General features: G+C 43.9%; 2 protein-coding genes across 7 annotated transcripts in view; one reads left to right on the top strand and one right to left on the bottom strand.

Annotated features, from left to right (window-relative positions):
* PBLD (phenazine biosynthesis like protein domain containing) overlaps positions 1-10,467 on the bottom strand; it is a 67,466-nt gene extending 56,999 nt beyond the window's left edge. The window contains exons 1-8 of one of the 2 annotated variants that reach the window (XM_084210289.1): positions 10,206-10,467; positions 8,124-8,223; positions 6,855-6,953; positions 6,208-6,317; positions 6,036-6,065; positions 5,437-5,525; positions 4,191-4,363; positions 3,312-3,374 (exon numbers count right to left, since the gene is read on the bottom strand). In XM_084210289.1, coding sequence (XP_084066415.1) covers positions 3,312-3,374; positions 4,191-4,363; positions 5,437-5,525; positions 6,036-6,065; positions 6,208-6,317; positions 6,855-6,953; positions 8,124-8,223; positions 10,206-10,289 — 748 coding nt within the window. In that variant the 5' untranslated portion in view covers positions 10,290-10,467. The remainder of the gene's footprint in view (positions 1-3,311; positions 3,375-4,190; positions 4,364-5,436; positions 5,526-6,035; positions 6,066-6,207; positions 6,318-6,854; positions 6,954-8,123; positions 8,224-10,205) is intronic. The other variant, XM_084210288.1, reaches the window with a different exon arrangement.
* Positions 10,468-11,013: 546 nt separating this feature from the next.
* On the top strand, positions 11,014-18,061 carry HNRNPH3 (heterogeneous nuclear ribonucleoprotein H3). 5 transcript variants are annotated; one of them, XM_084210416.1, is made up of 10 exons: positions 11,014-11,212; positions 12,204-12,340; positions 12,872-13,010; positions 13,552-13,739; positions 14,148-14,234; positions 14,562-14,677; positions 15,889-16,024; positions 16,231-16,311; positions 16,395-16,481; positions 16,764-18,060. In XM_084210416.1, exons 2-10 carry the CDS (start codon positions 12,223-12,225, stop codon positions 16,838-16,840), a joined length of 1,029 nt encoding a protein of 342 aa, XP_084066542.1. In that variant the 5' UTR covers positions 11,014-11,212; positions 12,204-12,222; the 3' UTR covers positions 16,841-18,060. The 5 variants fall into 5 exon arrangements, with proteins under 5 accessions (XP_084066542.1, XP_084066545.1, XP_084066544.1 ...); XM_084210419.1 differs by having other exon boundaries at positions 13,552-13,694; XM_084210418.1 differs by having other exon boundaries at positions 11,014-11,194.
* The last annotated feature ends 905 nt before the right edge of the window (positions 18,062-18,966 follow it).

Consider the following 18,966-nt stretch of genomic DNA (forward strand, 5'->3'; position numbering starts at 1 on the left):
AAATTTTTAGACAAGCTTATATGAAAATAATACTTGACTTATTCCTTCTCTCACACAAAAGCACTGGTATTTCATGCTGTGTCCAAGAGTAAACAGGCCTGCATGGAACATTTCAATACATAGAGGATTTCATTTAACAGCAGTACCTCTGGAGGCATTCAGGCATCTCTGAAGTGCACTCACCTTTTAGATCATAAAGCTGTTGCACACCCATCCCACACCTGTATTTACCAGGAGTACTTCATTCTACACATAGATTTTATAGATATCTGCTATGAAAACAAGTATGTACAACTGTACAAACAACATCTAACAGCTGAACTCACCGTGCCCTGGGCTCCTCTGGGGTTAACCTGACACACAGGAAAGTTTGGGAGCAGCCACAAGGCCGGTGATACCACAGAATCACACATCAGCTGCTGGCCTTGTACAAACATTATCCTCTTGTTCTGGACCTTCTTACCAGCCCAGATGGAGCTCAATGACCCCTGTTTAACCAATTAAAGGAATAATGGATTTTCTTCATAATGTCATCAGAATGACATCAGCTCAGGCAGAAGTGACACTCTTTTAACAATACTTAAGAAATCACTAGTATTTTGTTTGAATGTCTAAACCCTAGAGAGGAATGCTGAAAGAACCACTTGTTCCTTAACCCAAGCGAAGATCTCCAAGACTTTGTTTTATCCTAAGGAAAAAGGTGGACAAATCTGGTGATTGATGGAGGTAAACACCTCTCTTTTGAAGAAATGTAACACTTGTGCATAAATCTGATGTTGTCAATCTATGTGTTGAGATTACTTGTAAAAGATGAAAACTGCAATGAACTCTTAACTTCATGAGAATTCAAATTAGCAAAAAACTTAACTTCAAAAAACTTCATTGTACCTTAACAAGAAGAAGCAATTTCTTCTTTTTATGTGTTTTGTTGTTGTTGGTAATGTTGGTGGTAATTTTTGTTTCATTTCTGCCACCCAAAAGACAACCCTTAAATGCTATAAACCTGTTCTGTACCAGAAGGCATCAGGGGACTTAAAGGCAGTAAAAAGAAACAAATTTCCCCACAAATAAATACAGTTGTCCCAAATAAACTGGTATAGCAAGACTCCCCTAGCTTAAACTGAGATAAAACCTGTCCTGGGTAAGCCCTTTGTCATCGCAATAATTTGGGAAATCCTCTCTAATTTGTTTGGTTGCATGGAATTCCTTATGCAGGTTTATAAATGTTACCTTAGAAGTGTGACAACAGAGTGAAGGGCTGGATCCATAGTTCTTACACACTGCATTCACTAGCAACTGTGCAAGTCTATACATCTGAGAGATTATAATTTATTTTATACATCTGAGAGATTATTATTTGTACACATTGCAGAGACTCCTCCAATGCAAGAAAGGCAAGGACTGGTGCAAAATCCTGATTGAACAAGCAGCTTAAATTCAAGGACATGGACCCAGCTTCAAGAAAAGATCATGAAGTATTTCACCTTGTAAAAGTACTGGAAAATTCTCTTTGTAGTTAGTGGCAGTGGTTGTTGTTTGAGAATTTATTCTAAAAAAGTAGGAAGAGAACCCAAACACAGGAAATTAAGTCTGATGCTTCAGCAGAGCTGCAGCTGACCTCTTCCTAAAGGCCTCCAGTAGCCAGAGAGATGTGACAATAGATTTCATGTTCCACATTTTTATATTACTTTATGTGTAATCTATTTGGGAACTAACAGATCCTTCAGTCTACGGAAGAAAATCTTCCTTTATTCTTGCAATAAAAAGTATCGGATATTACAGAAGATACCACAGAGGTTTCTAAAAAGTCCAAAGATGCTCTTATTAATTAATACTTGCTGATATGGAATGTCCTTGAATGTCAGCTATCTTTTCCAAATAATCCCATTAGCAAAAGAATTTACCCAATACTACCTGATACCTCTCAGACAGACACATGTAAGGAAAAGTTATTTCTCATAAACTTACATCCCATTAACTTGTCCTGTTTAAAACAGTTAACCACAGAAGAAGTCTGAGGACATACATGCATGAAATATGAATGAAAAAAAAACCCCAAACAACACAAACCTATCTTGCAGACAGATAGGACTTTTTTTGTGCTAAACACATTAGAGTAGCTGATTACAGTATCAATTGCCCTGGCTGCTTGAGCTAGTTTCTCTAAAAGCAGAATAGGGACAGTACATACAAAATACATGAAAATGCAAAACAGGTAGAAAGTGTCAATTGTAAGTACAGACAGAATTCCAGCCTATTTGAGTACTTAAAGAAGCAGTGTCTATAGATGTTATGGGGAGTTTCAGTCCCACATTCACATCCAAAAATGTCAAAATCATCTGAGAAACAGCCAGTCCATAAGGACACATTACCAAAGACAGTTTTTCATCTTCAGAAAACACGCTGAGACTTCCCCCCCACCTCCCCCCAACATTACTTAAGCTATCACAGATATTGTATGGTGTAAATGCAAATACAAGATGGACAGAATGTTAAATCTTTCCTTTGGTCCATGATGGAGAAGGTCCTGTTCATGGTGGAGACTTTAAAAACTTACCATCCTCAAGAAAATCTATTCTGATATTCATTTGACCCAATACAGAAAGGCTTATATTCAGGCTAGCTGTTTGTTTGGCTTTGCTTTTATGGACAAAGAACCTTATTAGATCAAGTATCCAACCTCTGCTCTAAACTAAATGTGACCAAAGGCTTGTGTGCAGAATTGCCCCCTGTCCCCTCTTGGGGAACCAGGTAGGGGATGAGGGTATTTTGTATTGCTTCTCTTGTTCTTCTGCTCTCTGGCAAAGCACCAGAAACAGGAGAAGCAAGGAGTCACCCAACACCTCCCCATATAGCATTGGCATATGTTAACAGCTTCTCTTGGTTTCTTTCCACCACATTCTTAAGTTTCCTGCTTAGTACCGAAGATGTGATCTAATAAGCATATCTCATTGATTGAATCAAAAACATAAACATCCCCTGAGGTTCCCCAAGCTTCAGGTATGATGAAAGGTCATGAGAACTAAAATCCCAAAGCCAAGATCAAAAACTGACAGCAGAGAGTTATGATCCAGAAACCAACACTTCAAACTCCCTGGGGCATGATGTGTCATGGTGGTGGATAGGAAAGAAAGCCATTTCTCAAAGACTACCTCACACACACAAAATATTACTTAATATTCTATTCATCTTGAAGAAATGGATAAGGAGTTATTGCCACAGTTTGGACTGCAGTAGTAACACAACCTTTTTTTTTCTAGAGAGTAGATTTACACAAATGGACAGCTTTGCAATATAACAGTTTCTCTTACCAAGCATTTCTTTCTTTCCCAGCTGCTCTGACCAGTAGCTGCTTAAAACAGCATGAGCAGATCCTTAAAAGAAATTGGAAAAATTGGAGAATTAAATTATAATCACTACTTTGCAGAGTAAGCATAGTCAAAATGTAAACATCATAAATCAGGTGCCACGTGTGTTTAGGGTAAAAAACCCTAAGTTCTGTCTGCTGTGCAGACTCTTAATGCTTTATAATTCCCATTTATGGTAAAGCAGTATTACTTCCACATCCTCTAGCTTCAAAGCAAATCTTGCTAGGTGAGGGCATCATCATCAGCTACAATTCTCAGCTGACTAATAATTAACTGGTAGCTAAGCAAAGAACAGCTTCCTGCAGCAATCCAACACACTGAGTGCCATGTCAGATCAGGCAGGAACACGCCCTGCTGCCCTAAGCAGGCAGCCAGCTGAGCTCTCACAGGCCTGAGAACAGCAGCAGCGTCATGAAACTAGGGAAGATCTCAGCTGAAATGCATTGGGAAAGAACCCAAACAAAAATCCAAAGCACCACAAAAAAAGAACACCAACAGAAGAGGATAGAAATTTCCACTGCAACACTCATCCAGTAATTAACTAGTCTCTCACTTTTATCTAATTGTAATCCTGGAAGGAAAAGATCTGAAAGAGACTCAAGAATATCTGGCCTAATGACAGTAAGAAGCTAATTTGATTTTTTCTGAATGAGTTGGCCTCAGTCATAAAAGTTTTTAGCTTAATGAGCACTCCTGCTATCCGTATAAACCAGTAATTTATAAAAGACTTCAAAATACAAAAACAGATTAACGAGTCTGAATAAGAACCTTTTAATTGAACTGAAACAGAAAGTATGACCTGCTTATCACACAAACACATACCTGTAACAGGATCTTCCAGAACTCCAACCCAAGGTGCAAAATATCTGGAGTAAAAATCATGGCCTTTTCCACTGGAATTTCCCTTCACAGTGAGTATGAGTCCTTTCAATTTTCCTGTCTTTTCAGCTGACAAAAAGTGTTGTGCACTCACTTTCAAGTTTTCCAACACAGACCTTGAATATAATTTTGAAAATTTAATGGCCCATAATTCATTTTACATTAATATAAATACTGAAAAGAAAAAAATAAAGCAATAGAATCATCTTCTCTACAATTCAAAACCAGCCTGAAAATATTAGAGCAGACAAAATCCCCAGCATTGTCCTCACAATGGTATTTGACAGAAAAATCACCTTGAACCTCATGCATTGTGAATGAGAAAAAACATCAAGCCATGCATTTCGTATTTATCTCTGAAACCAGAGCATCCTGAAATATTAGGTACAAAAAAAAGAAAAATCACCTTGTTTCAACATTTTAATCATTGAAAGAATTATTGCCTCACTACAGAATGTACCAAATGCTCCACCTCCTTTCAGAGCAGGCAAATAACTAACAGCATTCAGGTCTTCATGGCATTCTAAAGCAGTCTACAACTGGCTGATACCTCCCTACAAAACAGTCTGAAAGAGTGAAATAGCAAGTACTCAGCTGAGAAATATTTCTTTTTCCCCAGTACCCAGACTTTAACCAGTGAGGCCAAACTTCAAGTTTGTAATAATAGCAATTTGGCCCGATTAAAGAAGTTGTGTTTCAGCAGTATACACCTAAATCATACTTGAATTAACAATGAAATTCAGATGAGATTAACAAGTGCTTTGGAATAATAAGAATTGGACTTTTCTCTCTAAAGCTACTTATGGTGCTGTTAAGCATGTGTAAGCAGATTACAGTCCAATGGAAGTAAGAATCCCTGGCATTCTGCCAACATGCCCTGAACAGAAGCAGGACTCCCAACTTCCCACCAGGTCACTGGATCATCTTCAGACTCAGATGGGTGGGAAAAATACACCATCATTAAAACAGCTTCCTACACCTCCTCCTCTTGAAGCCAGATTTCAGAATGATCTCCCTCAGCTTTGCAGCTTCAAAAAGCTCATATTAAAAGATAAAATAACCACTTTATACAGAAATTTAAATCAGAGGTTTCTAATCCCCACCTGATTTAAAACTAGCATATAAGGAATAAACAGGCCAGCTCAATGTCTGCATCCTTGATTAAAACAATTAAAAGAGTGCAATATACCTGTCATAAGTATCACTGAGGCGGACCAAGAGCTTCTTTGTGTCGGGAGAATAACGGACATCTTGGACAATCATGTCACCAACAGCTGCCTGGTAGGAAATGCACAGACAGAAAAAACCCATCAGCACTTGAATATGAAATATTATTCCCTTAGCATTTCTGCAAAGCACATTCCCTGCTAGGAGAGGGCTTATGCAAAGTCTTCCATGCACATGCAAGCAAGAAAAGCAAATGCACCAAGTGTTTGAATGGATATGGGTGAGTTACGAGCCCCATATATGTCAATTTGGGAAGAAATCCAGGACCCAGAGGAGGGCAAGGACACAGACTGTCCTCTCATGCACACAAAAGGTCAAAAAAGCCATTGAAATAAATATTGACACTTTGGTCAATGGAAATGGGAGACACAGGTTCAGCTGCAGCCCTTTGGAGAATTCCACTCCCTGACCTACCGACTCATGACTGAGAGCTTTGAAGTTTGGCGTTTCCAAAGTACTGAGCAGTGCCTTGTCACCATTTTTTAGCCATTATAATACATTAAAAATAAACAAAGCTATTATAAATGTTTTTCTAAGACAACTGATGGATTCTTCTTTTACCTTTATTAATTCTTCTACTTCCTTAAGTTCCTGAAGAAAAAAAAAAACACACACACTGTAAAAAATGCAATATATATGTATCTATGCAACTACAGACAGACACATATACTGACATACACATACAAACACATACTTTCCTTGAAAGCCTATCCTGAATAAAATTTTGACTAACCTGGGGATAGGCTGTATAAAGTGGCAAGTCCAGGACAATATGATCTTTCACTTGTCTGGCCTTTAATTCCCCACTCAGTGTCACAAACGTGAGAACTGAGTTTGTATTTTCTAGAGAGAGAACATTGCACATTATCAAACATTAGAATTTTTATCTAAATTATCATAGCCCTGAGAGTCGCTCAGTATACTCAGAAAAAGTTAGTCATGTAATTCAAATATACCTAGAGCAACACTGTATTCTGGGCAAAGTTCCCAACTAACTCAATAAATGTGCTGAGGCTAATAAACACAGCAATTGTCAGGGAATCACTCCTGCATTGGCCTAGAATGAATGGGAATGCCCTTTTAACAGAAAGGGCAATATTCCCTATTCATCAAATCCTGCTATACCTCTCCCAGATGACATTTGCATATTTAGCACTTTTCATAAACCAGAGTAATAGCAGGGCATGGGAGTCAGAGGGCAGGCATCAGACTACAGCCTTGTAACTACAGAGCAAAAATAAAAGGCAATACTCAAGGTATTTCCATTTGTGTTTCACTGATGTTCTGAATGTTTAATTGCCTTTGTCTTAAAAAATAGAGATGTTAATTAGAAATAAATGCTCTAAAAAAACTATAGAAATAGATAGGTTGTAGACCTACTTTGTACGTGAAATAACACAGCAGCTGATGCAAGAGTAGCATGACCACAGAGAGGAACTTCACTGGCTGGGGTGAACCATCTGAGCCCAAAGCAGGAACCTTGGAAATACGAAGTTGATTTAGTGCTATTAAGTGGAAGAAGTCAGTATCTTAATTTTACCTCAATATATATAGAGCGATGACGTTTCAGTTAATCCAAATGCATGTTACAATCAGTTTTGGTCCTAAACACACTTCTACCCATTTCACACTGATTTTTCAGAATAGCTGTCCCTTTTGAATCAGGCCAACAGCACCAGGCCTGCATGCTGCACAGATGTTCCTTTGTCCTGAACAGGAATTATTTAGAAGATAAAGCCTCCATGTCAGTGTGTCTTATGAAATCCTACAGAGGCAGAGTCATGATCTGTATCACCTGCAGGCCAGGTTACCGTTTAGAGGCCATGGATGGGTTTTTTTGGTACAGAACCTGTACTGGAGTTAGCTCAGTTATGAATTATTTTGCTTAAACCACCAGTTAAGTCTGGTAAAAGCCTCTAATGTCAACTAACCCTTCATTTCACTAGAATGAAGAATAGAATATTTCTATTTACTGTTTAAAAAATTTGTAACACACATGGATGCTACTTGGCTTCCTATAACTTTTACACATGTATTTCAAGTGAATAATTACCATACAAACACAGCAAGAATTAAAAAAAGAAAAATCTTGTTCCTGGTTCACTCCCACCACCCCTCAGCACACACAGTCTGTGAGCAAATTCCTTTGAAAGAACTGGGCAGCCCTTGGGCAGCTGTGTGGGTCACAAACAGCTCACTAGTACCAAAAGCACTACAATGATAAAGAAGCTGGCATTCTGTATGCTGCTAGAGATGGATGACTGAAAATAAGCATGGTAAACATACTGGCAAAGTGCTAACATGAAAAATGAAAAGTACTGTAACTTCTTGCTCCAAGCAATTAGTCTAGCCCTAAAATAAATTCCAATTTATTAACAGGAGCAAGCAATTATAGTTACTACTATCCTTAATATTTTTAATTACAGACACTGTACAAAATTCCTACTCCCTGATCAATCCATCAAACAACAATGAGGATAAACGTGACACCTTAATGTGGAATCTAATTCCAGACCAGTGGATGAGCCCCTTGGCTCAGGCCAACACAAAACTGCCAAGTGAGCAGATTCAGCTGAAAATTAATCCACAGAGTGAGTCTGAATGAATTCTGCATTTGTCTGATGTTTTCTTGTAAGCAGAACCACTAACTTTTGGTAAAGTCATCTCCAGGTTTCAGTTTTCTGATGAAAGCTGTTTCTGAAAGGTTCATTTCTGCTGCAATTTTTTGGTGCAAATCTTCATCCAGGTCCTAGGGATGACATAACAAATCCAGTCAAGAACAGGCCAAAAAATGCAGAATCAAACTTTCTGTCAAATTCAGACACTTAATTTTCTATTACAATAAAACATGGATTCAGTTTTAATTCAAAATAATCTCTGAGAGTAAAAGTGGGACAATACACTCCCTTGGTAGGAGTTGAGAACTGACAAACTGGAAAAAAAAAAAAAAGGAAAGAGCTGGAGCTGACAAAGTGCCTGTGATTGAAGCCAGTGGACATTGATCCCAAGATACCCAAGGCCCAGGGATTGTATAACATTCTCCTTGGCCCATGTTCCACCACTCTTTCCCCACAGTTATGCTGACTGGCCAGGTTTGAGAATCCAACCTTCAAAATACTGAAACTCAAGTGAAACAAAGTGCTGAAGGGACCTGGTCAGGTTCAGCCTCTGAGAGATAAAAATGTGCCCTTTAAATTTGAATTACTTCCTTCAATAACTAACCCTTTTCAGCCCAAATCCCATACTACAGCTACAAACCAGTAACTGCTTAGTCCCCTAGAGCTGCACTTGCAGACTGAATTCTGTACAGTTGAACAACATTCTAACATTTTACAGGACAGTTACATTCCTTTATCCCAGCAAGAGTTCTGTCAGTTACTGCAAAGAGCCTAGACCAGAACAAAGACCAGTAAAAATGGTATTAAAATAACCTTTCTTTTTAATAACATGGAACTTTATTGAAACACTGCCATCCTGTGGCACCTCTGAAACAGAGAGAGGACTGCTTTTGCCATTCCTGCATTTATTTCTCCTGATTTTTTCTGTAAAGCTCTGCTGAGACTCTGGATGGAGCAGAGAACAGTTGTTTTTCATGGCTGCATCACACTTCCTTCAATCTCAGAATAAAATGCTGAATTAGGATCTCGGCTTTAGCTGTCACACTAAAGCCTTTACTTCCAGGAACTGCAGAAAAATTTAAACACCTGCATCCCAAAGTCATGCAAGTAAGGCAGCTTCACGATATCTTGATGTAGCAAAGTGAAATTAATGTAAAAATGTAATTAGAAGCTCACAATTTTAATACAGAGATCATTTTGAGAGTATTTAGATTTTATGGGGCCAAAAATATCTCTGAAGAGAGATGTTCTCAGCCATAGCTTTGGCTGACCTGGTAAGTAGGCAATGCTACATGGGATTTAGACAGACTTAGGAACCCTAGAAAGGATTCATATTGGCATTACAAGCTGTTGCCACTGGCTACTCTACATATATTTTCATATTTACAATTTTTATCAGGAGTTACTATGCAAACAATACAAGGCTTGTAAATTTCTAATCCATCTTAATAATTATTTTTGTTAGAAATGGCTACCAATTAGTACCAACTGTTCACAACACCCTGATGAGGAGCAGAGTTACTGTCAACTGCACCAAAACTACCATGCAACATTGAAGCAGTAAAAACTGCTTGTTTGAACCTGACTAAAGCCAACATACTAATGGTGAAAGACTCATATCGAGGTCTGTACCGCTTTTTCTTTCCAGGGAAAGAGGAAAAATTCAAGTAAAAAAGGGAGAAAACCCACACCAAAAATCAACCCCCACAGTTTAATCCTTCTACTGAGCGCTGATTGAGTTTTACAGCATTACTTTTCAGAGTTCACCCTGAATCCTTAATTCTTCAGAACTTTTAGTCTGAATTATTCTTGAAGAAATTAAGCCATTTCTCTTAACTCAAAATAAATCCAGTCTATTTCTTAACAAAGTATTTTTAATAGCCCACAAAAAAATTCAAATTCGTTGTCTTGTGTGACATTGTTTTGATGAAAAAAAAAACGCACCCCTGTGCTAATTTCTCTGTATTCTTGCGCCACAGCAAACAAGTCTGGAAAACAGAAGCCTTGAGTAAAGAAAGCAAAGTCTAAAGCAGCGCTGAGCGCTCAGGCCAAGTACAGAACGGCAAATGTCATTGCAGTACCTCAAAAAACAGTTGGCGTTTTTTTAACTTACATTTTCAAGCAGACAAACTGCAGCAGGATTTCCAGAAAATGGCCGGTTTGTAAACGCATCAACCGTAAAAATGGGGATCTGCATTGTGCTGCGCACCTGTTTAGCCCCAGGCCGCGCTCTGCCAGGGCTCTCTAACCCGTTTTAGCCAGACCAGCACAACTCCGAGTTAAAGCTTTCCCGACGGCAGGCGGAGCCATCCCGTCACTTCCTACCGCCGACACCGACTGAGACTCCTTCCTACGCCCCTGATTTATTAAATTAAAACACACATTTTAACCTCTCTCTCCACCAGCCCCTGAACGCCTCAGCGCGCCCTTTCACCACAGCGCCCGGCCCGGTGCGGCCCGCGCTGAGGGAGGCGGGATCCTGCCCGGCTCGGCAGCTCTGCTGAGGAGACGCGGGCAGCAGCCATGGCGTGCGCCCACAGCGGGCAACCTTCCTCACGCTCACGCCCTCCCAAAGCTGCGCCGAGGGAGAGGGACACGCTGAGCCGGACACAGCTCGGAGCACGGCCGGCCGCAGCCGCCGCCATCAGCGCGGGCAGGAGGCGACGGCGCCGCCGTGAGGGCCTGCCCGGGCACGCGCGCGCCCCGCCCCCGCTCCTGGCCGCGCGCGCTCCCGCTTGGCGCCAAAACCAGCGGCGGCCGCCGCGTGACCGAGGGAGCGGCGCGCACGCGCCCGGGCGGCCCCTCAGCGGAGGGGGCGGCGAAAGGCAAAGGCGGGACGCCCCCTCCCCTACCCCGCATGCGCAGTCGCTCCCTTCCACCGCCACCCCCTCCCCCCTCGCTCTCCCCCCGTGAGCGGCGCGTGCGCGGGAGCCGCCCAGGCGGGTGTGAGGCGGCGCGCGGCGCGGGTATCGCGATAGTCGCGCGGCCCGGACGCTCCGCTGCCCGTGGGCGCTGCGCAGGTGTGGGCCCGCCGGACGGCTCGGCAGTGAGCGAGGAGGCGCGTCCTGCCCGGCGCGAGCGGCTGCCGGGGCACGGCCAGGGGTGCGCGAGAGGCTCGCGGTGAGCGGAGAGGGCGAGCGGGCCGGGCGAGCGGCGGCGGGGCCCGCCCCGGGGGGGGCTCGGCGGGCCGAGGGGGCCGACGGCGGGAGCTCGGGGCCCGGCCGGCGCCGGGTCGGGCCCGGCGCGCGCCCGTGGGCGGGGGAGGGGGAGGCGGTGCGGAGCCTCGTTCCCGAGCGCGGCCGCCATTTTGAGCGGTGGAGGCGAGGGCGGCGGCGGCAGCGGCCCCGGGAGAGCGGCGGGCGGGGGTTCCTGCGGCGGTGAGGGGGTACGGCACGGGCAGCGCAAGGCAGCGCAGCACCTCCGAGGCTAGAGGTGGGCAGCGGAACGCGGCGGGGGGCGCGGCGGGAGCGGGGCGGGCGAGTGGCGGGCGCCCCGGGGAGGCGCGGTAAATGGCGGCGGGGAGCAGGCGGGGGGTCAGGGCCGCGGTCTCGGGAGGACGGCGGGAGGCGGGATCGCGATGGCTCCGCTCCTGCTGAGGCGGCGATGGCGGCTCTCTTTGTGGGACGGCGGCGGTGCCCTCCTGCACACGCCCCAGTCACGCACACGCCCCCGCCGCCCCCGGCTGAGGGCAGACAAAGAAAGGCCCTGTGGCTCCAGCTCCTTCCTCAACTGTTGGGCTTCGAGGGAAGAAACAGCCGAAAAAAGCCAAACCAAGAAAGCTTTCCGGAGCGGATGTACGGTGTACTCGGAGTAAACGCCGAGCTTTATGTGCCGTGCCTGCCCACGTGCTGCCCGCCGTCCACGCGGTGCTCCCGGCAGCAGCCCCGGTGGCGGGGGTTCAGTCCCCGCGGTGGCGGGTTTAGATCCCGCTGGCATGTGTTTGAATGCCCAGTTTTAAATCTGGAACAGCAATAAAGCTCGTGATCTATTATGTTTTCTAAATAAATAAAATCTTAACAGATTTCTTATTTTAGGGCGGGACTTAAACACGGACGGAAACTCAGGGTTTTTTTAAATTTCTGTTTTGTTGGGTGTTTTGGGTTTTTTTTAGGATTTAAATTAAATAAAAGATGGACTGGAGTGGAAAACACAATGGGCCCAATGATACAACCAATGACGGAACAGTGGTACGACTCCGAGGCCTCCCATTTGGTTGCAGTAAAGAAGAGATTGTTCAGTTTTTCCAAGGTACCTCCAGTATAGTCGAAGTGTAGTGGGTTTCTTTAGAGTTTTTTTGTATCTTTTACACGGTGTTTTGTACATGTTTAATAGCTGTTAATGGGGTGGATGGGGAGGGATTGTGTTAAATCAGTTTATGTTAATTAAGATTTATGCCCTGTAAATAAAGCACAGATAACCGTAGATATAGTAGAACACAAAATGTACCTGATTTTGCCGAGGTGGGAAACGTACCTTACACAGGGGGGTAATCTGAATGCTAGCATTTGGATCGGTTAAATTGCTTGATCGGCAGCTATATTTTCTTCGTGTAACTTAGGTGGTTGCATTTTTGTATAGTCTAAACAGAAAAGTACGGTTAAATCCATTAATGTTTAATTAAAAGATCATGGGCTTGTATTGTTGGGTGATGGGGGAAACGAGGTGGTTTTCTTTTTCGTTGTTGTTGTTTAGATATGCTTTAAGTATTTGCTACAGATGGGAATGTTTCAGCCTTTAACACTGTTCCCCTTGACGGGGTTATTTGTCCTTGGGTTAAAGGGTTGGAAATCGTGCCAAATGGGATAACATTGACGCTGGACTACCAGGGGAGAAGCACAGGGGAGGCCTTCGTGCAGTTTGCTTCAAAGGAGATAGCAGAAAATGCTCTGGGGAAACACAAGGAAAGAATAGGGCACAGGTGGGGATGGAGAGTTTGGGATGGTGTTAAATCTTTCTTTTTTGGGGGTTGTGGGTCAGTAATGCTTTTGGGGGGTTGGGGACCATTGGGGAATTGGCTGTTTTTAAGAATTTTTAAAACTGATCCTAAGTTAACTTGGGAAATACAGTAGATTTGGGGGGTGGGGGAGACAGTATTGCACTGGGTAGTTTGCTAAACTCAGAAAACTGTTTCAATCATGCTCGTGTAGGGTAATTTGTGCTAAATGCTGCTACAGCCATTGTTTTTCAACAGTATGTTTCTCATACTGGAAAGACACGTTTTAAGCTTAATTTGTACAGCTAGAATTTTCACATAGTAATTTTTGCCACTCTAAAGTGGGTTTTTTTAAATACACTTAAGATTCTTACGGTTTTGAGGAGAAACTTAAGTTGTATGGTATTTGTAGTCACTGCTATTGGCTTGTACGTTTGGCTCTAGAAAATGTAGTATGGCCTTTTGTAAAATTCAGACTGCTTCTGCCTGTGTTCTTACTGGTACCTTGAAAATCCTTTTTTATTAGATACATTGAAATCTTCAAAAGTAGTAAGAGCGAAATCAGAGGATTCTCTGACATGCCAAGAAGAATGATGGGACAACAGCGACCTGGACCATATGATAGACCATTAGGAGGAAGAGGGGGTTATTATGGAGCTGGGCGTGGAAGTATGTATGACAGAATGCGTCGAGGAGGTGGTGGATATGACGGTGGTATGTTCATCTAATGAACACAGGTTCTCTTGGCAGTTTCATGTTTCTGACATGCTTGTCAAGAAATGAGAAATGGCAGTAGCCGTAATGCCCGTTAGGTTGGATGTGTTTATCTGAAAAAAACTTGTAGTCTATCAAAACATGTGGCTGAGTATTTAAGATGAATGTTAATAATAAGGGAGCTATTTTCATTAGAATCGCATCTTTCCATTTGCATGTTTCAGTCTGTGTTATATAAAAAGAAATGTACTTTTGCGCCATGTTCAGAAATGCAGGTTTGACAGTCTGCAGAGGCTGTTTGCAAAGTGCTGGCTGCCCAAAGACTGCAGAATTGAGTGTTGTGTGTGGATTGCTCTGTGCCTTGTGAGCAGTGATGTAATCGCTCCTCTCCTTCTCTCCACTGCACAGGATATGGTGGCTTTGATGATTATGGTGGCTATAATAACTATGGCTACGGAAACGACGGCTATGACGACAGGATGAGGGATGGGAGAGGTAAAAGAAATTCATAGTTTGTCTGAAAAGGTTTTCCTGTTACTTGAGTTGCAAGACACAGTATTTCCAAGACAAAGATAATAGTTTCGTTCTGCCATTTGGGAAAGAAGGCTGTTTTAAAAGGGGAGGGGACTGGGGAGTTGTAAGAAAAGGTAAATAGATTGCTTAGCAGGGCTTCTGGTTAAGGTTTGGGCTGATACATGGGAAGTGTAAACACCATGCATTCACTGGTATAATTAAGTGCTTTCAGAAAAAGAGTAGTGATGACTTTTGGCTTTTCATGATCTTAGAGGTGTGTGGGTTTTTTTGGTTTGGGTTTTCCAATAGGCATGGGAGGACATGGCTATGGAGCTGGAGATGCAGGGTCGGGGTTCCATGGTGGCGGTCATTTTGTTCACATGAGAGGGCTGCCTTTCCGAGCCACGGAAAACGATATTGCTAACGTAAGTACCACGGGGGAAAGGGCTTCCTCATGCCAGCAGTGTGCATGTCCCTGTCTGTCCCAGCCCAAACTCGGGGAGCCTTCTCAAACGAGTCGCTGCTACATCTGCACAAAGTTAACGAGCTTTTATAAAGCTACTGTCTGAGGTGGGATTACCAGAGAAGTCAGCGAAGCTATATTTAACGTTAATCCCTGCATTCTCTGCTCTTTTGTTTGCATAAAAGATGGATTGCAGAGACAACAGTTGCTGTAATCAGTATCCTCATTTTAAGGCCTTCAGGGTTTTTTTTAGCTTGTCTGATTTTATGAAAATGACAGGAGGTATGAAACTTAAATTGCATAGTTTGCATATTTGTTTGTTGTTCTCCTGAGACTTTATTTCAGGAGGGGCAAGGTGGGCAGGCTGTTTTGGCTTGGAGAGGACTGTATCCCTCTTGTAAGAGATCAGGGTGGCAGGTAGAGGTGCATCTGCAGGATCTTGGGATTGCATTCTTGTGTCAGTGCAGATGTGGTGTTGTCGGGGAAGAGTTTTTCTTGGGATACAAGGCCTGGTTTAAACGTGGCACATCTTTGGAGAGGAGCTGTCTTGCCAGTGGCACCTGTGTGTTATATTTGCAGAGCTCCATTCTTAAACTTTTGCTTGTTTGCTTTTGTGGGTGGGTTGTTGTACTTCAAATGGAGGTGGATTTTTTTGTGACAGTTTGATTGTTCCTTTTAGGGTAAAGACTGTGTGAGAAGAAGGGCCAAAAGTCAGGCTTAGATCTGGGGCAGTGAGGAAGAGCAGTGCTTTTGACAGGCAGCTTCTGTTGAATTCCATGAATGCATCCTTGCTTTGAGAAATCTGGAAGAGCAGAGCCAAATGAAAACCAACTGATGATTTTCTTGTCCAAGATGCCATCACATTTTACTGTGTTGCTCAGAGCAGCGTGTGTGGGCAGGAGTTGTTTGTATCTGTGCATTCAAAGGAAGCTCCTCAGGCTCTGTAGCTGCAGCTCTCCAAGCTGTGTAGTAACAATGGGTTGTAAACGTAGGTTGACCTATGTTGAATGTCCCACAACCACTAAGTACTACTTGAGAAGTGAGTAGTTCAATCTGTGTGGTAGGATGACGTTGAATTAAAGCAGTGCACCACTAACCATGGAAATGAAAAAAAGTACCTGGCTTGGATTCTGCATTAACATGATTGTTTTTTTTAATTTGTTTTTTCCCTAGTTTTTCTCACCATTGAACCCTATAAGAGTTCACATTGATATTGGAGCTGATGGTAGAGCTACAGGGGAGGCAGATGTGGAGTTTGTAACGCACGAGGACGCGGTAGCTGCCATGTCCAAGGATAAGAATCACATGCGTGAGTGTCGCGTTCCCTGGCTGCCGCTTGGCCAGGCTCTAGCAGGGCTGGGAGCAGCAGATCCATCCTGAGGTTTTCCCGATTTTCCATATTGCAAACTTGCTTGTTTGTGGCCTTCTGCCTTTAAGGGGGTGAGGGTTTGCTTTGTACCTCTGCTTCTGGTCTGGAAAACAAAATACATCCTGAGGTCTTTTTGCTTCTTACAGAGCATCGATACATTGAGCTCTTCCTGAATTCCACTGCTGGAGGTGGCTCTGGCATGGGAGGCTATGGCAGAGATGGAATGGGTATGCATCAATGGCACGTTCAGCTGATGCTTTGCCAAGTCTAATGAGTTCAGGCTTGTAACGTTGCAGTTTTGGCTTTGCAGATCAAGGTTACGGCTCCGTTGGCAGAATGGGAATGGGTAGCAATTACAGCGGTGGATACGGAACCCCTGATGGCTTGGGTGGATATAGTAAGTGCAGGCTCTCTTCTAAATGTCCTGGGGAGCGTGTGAAGGACTGGGGGGAGACAAGGGTGCTGGGCTTTGGGCTGGGAGAAGGGAAAGAGGGGCAGTGCTTTTCTGAAACTCAGTCTCTGGGCACTTTGCACATTGTGCTGCAGACACTGGTTAAGAGCAGTCGTGCTGGAGTAGTGTTAATGTAAGTTGTCACCTTCACCGGTTGTTCTGTGTCACCCATCCCATTTTTTCTTCCTTTAAGGTATGTATGCATGACCTTGTGTCAATTGTTCGCAGGTCGTGGCAGTGGAAATAGTGGAGGATACTATGGGCAAGGCAGTATGGGTGGAGGAGGATGGCGTGGGATGTATTGAAGGATAGCCTTGCTTCTGCAGAACATCTTGGAAGAAACAGTCTCTGGTCTACTAGACTTTCTTACAAAATTTAATTTCTTTTGTATTTTAAGAACTTTATAATGACTGAAGGAATGTGTTTTCACAATATTATTTGGTAAGCAACAGATTGTGATGGGAAAATCTGTTTTCTGTAGGTTTTATTTGTTGCATACTCTGACTTTAAATAAATTTTTATATTCAAACCACTGATGTTGATACTTTTTATACTAGTTACTCCTAAGGATGTATTACATATTCAAGACTACAGTCGGTTTAAAATGTTGTACTATGGTTCCATAAAGGTGGTTGTACTGTAACTCCTATGAACACTGATTCAGTTCTATGTAATCTTGGTCTAGTGAACAAATTTAAACATTCACTTGTTTAAGGGGAGAAGGGTAGATGAATAGGTTAGTTTATTTGGTAATTACTTTCCTAAACCCTTTTGCTAAGTTGTATGTAATAACTGCAGCACAGCAGAAAGCTGTGGAGGCTCAGTCACTGTTCCAGCTTCTTCCTCCTGCTGCCAGTGCCCCCAGCAAATGCACAGCTGTAAAGCAGCAGCACCCCCTTTCTGCCTCCACACCACCCAGCAGCCACGTCGATTTCCACCTTGCTGTAGTGTTTAGAGCCTGCATTTCACACATGTAACCTGCCAGTCTAATTGAAACATCAGCACAGCTTGTAGCTAACGTGACATAGGTCAATGATGCTTTTCATTTAGGATTTTTTTCACAAACATGGTTTTAGGAAGACTGGGGGATTTGGAAGCAAGTTACTTCTTTTTTCTTGAATTCATTGTATTTAAACATGGTTCAGCATTTTTTTTCACTGCACAGAGCTGCTTTGTCTGTATTTGTTCAAAGTTTGCCAAGCCATTCTACATAGGAGCTCATTCAAAGCCAAGATCTCTAAAATATCTACGGGCCCAATACCTTTTCAGTAACACACAACCAAAAGACGTTGATGAAACTTTTTGTGCATTTGTGACATGTAAGATATGTAAGAAACTTATTGTTTGAAGACACTTAACATACCTGATGTGTAATGGAAAAAGGTATTTATTCTTCTGAGCCAGTGTGATCTCCCAAATTTACTGCTTTGTCCTCAATGCCTCCCTTAAAATGTCAAATGTGATCTTGGGTATTGCAAGTCTGTCACCTGTTTTGCTAGTACTGTGTTATATCTGTAATAAATGTCTTCTTGTGGGATAGAGGAGAATGGAGTTTATTTCACCAGAGCCTGTGTCTGGGTGTCAAAGGGAGTGGAAGAGCTGCAAAGGGTAACTGGCACAGGAAGCTTTTCAAGCACTGCAGCAGCATTGGTAGGAAGGGGAGGGAAAGTTCTTAACCACTTGAACATTGTTGCTCTGCAGAATTAGGGGGCTTTTGGTCTGTTTCCAGCCACCCTGAGGTGTTTCCCAAGTGGCACTAGAGTTAATTCAATTGCAGAAGTACCTAAGAGTGAGGTGGAGGAAAGGAGCATTTGCAGGAGCCCGTTAGCGTGGCCACAGCAGAGAGCCGAATCCCGCGGCTCTGCAGCGCCTCGTCCCCTGGGCACAGCTGGGGCTCCATCCTGGGAGAAGGAGCTGACACTGCCCGGGCCTGGCTTAGGAGAGCGGGCTGGGCTGTGCTTCGGGCAGGGTGCGCTCACTGCAGCCCCGGGCAGGGCGACTCCTCCGCTGAGAGCCGACCCTCGGCTCCCAGCCGCAGCGCTGAACGGCAGAGGAGCTGCTCCCAGAGCCGTGAGCGGGGCTCTGCCCGCTCCCCGGGGCCGGGGCAGGTTCCCGGCCGTGCATTGCAGCGCCGGGCACGGCGGGGCTGCCGGGAGGAGCCGCGGCTCCCGGGGGCCCCGGGCAGGCGGAGCGCACTCGGGCACTGACCCTGCCGGAGCCCGGCGCAGGGAGGAGCACGAGGAACAGGGATTGACTGGGCGGGCTAACGCCCCCAGAGCAGCGCGGCAGAAGTGGCTTCATTTCCCAAAAGGAATAAAATGCTGCTCTGAGCCTGTCTGACAGTTCCAGGTTCTTGTGGGTACCCCAAAGCTCTTCCTGTGCTCTTCTCTGTGTGAGAAGGATTTAGAATCAAGAGCAGGGCTTTACAGAA

Source organism: Fringilla coelebs (genome assembly GCF_963513975.1).
Source record: "Fringilla coelebs genome assembly, chromosome: 8".
Taxonomy (NCBI): domain Eukaryota; kingdom Metazoa; phylum Chordata; class Aves; order Passeriformes; family Fringillidae; genus Fringilla; species Fringilla coelebs.

Coding starts and splice junctions, on each gene's coding strand:
- HNRNPH3 (XM_084210416.1), top strand. CDS start 12,223: ATGGACTGGAGTGGAAAACACAATGGGCCCAATGATACAACCAATGAC. Junction 12,341..12,871: donor GATTGTTCAGTTTTTCCAAG/GTACCTCCAGTA, acceptor CTTGGGTTAAAG/GGTTGGAAATCGTGCCAAAT. Junction 13,740..14,147: donor AGGTGGTGGATATGACGGTG/GTATGTTCATCT, acceptor TCCACTGCACAG/GATATGGTGGCTTTGATGAT.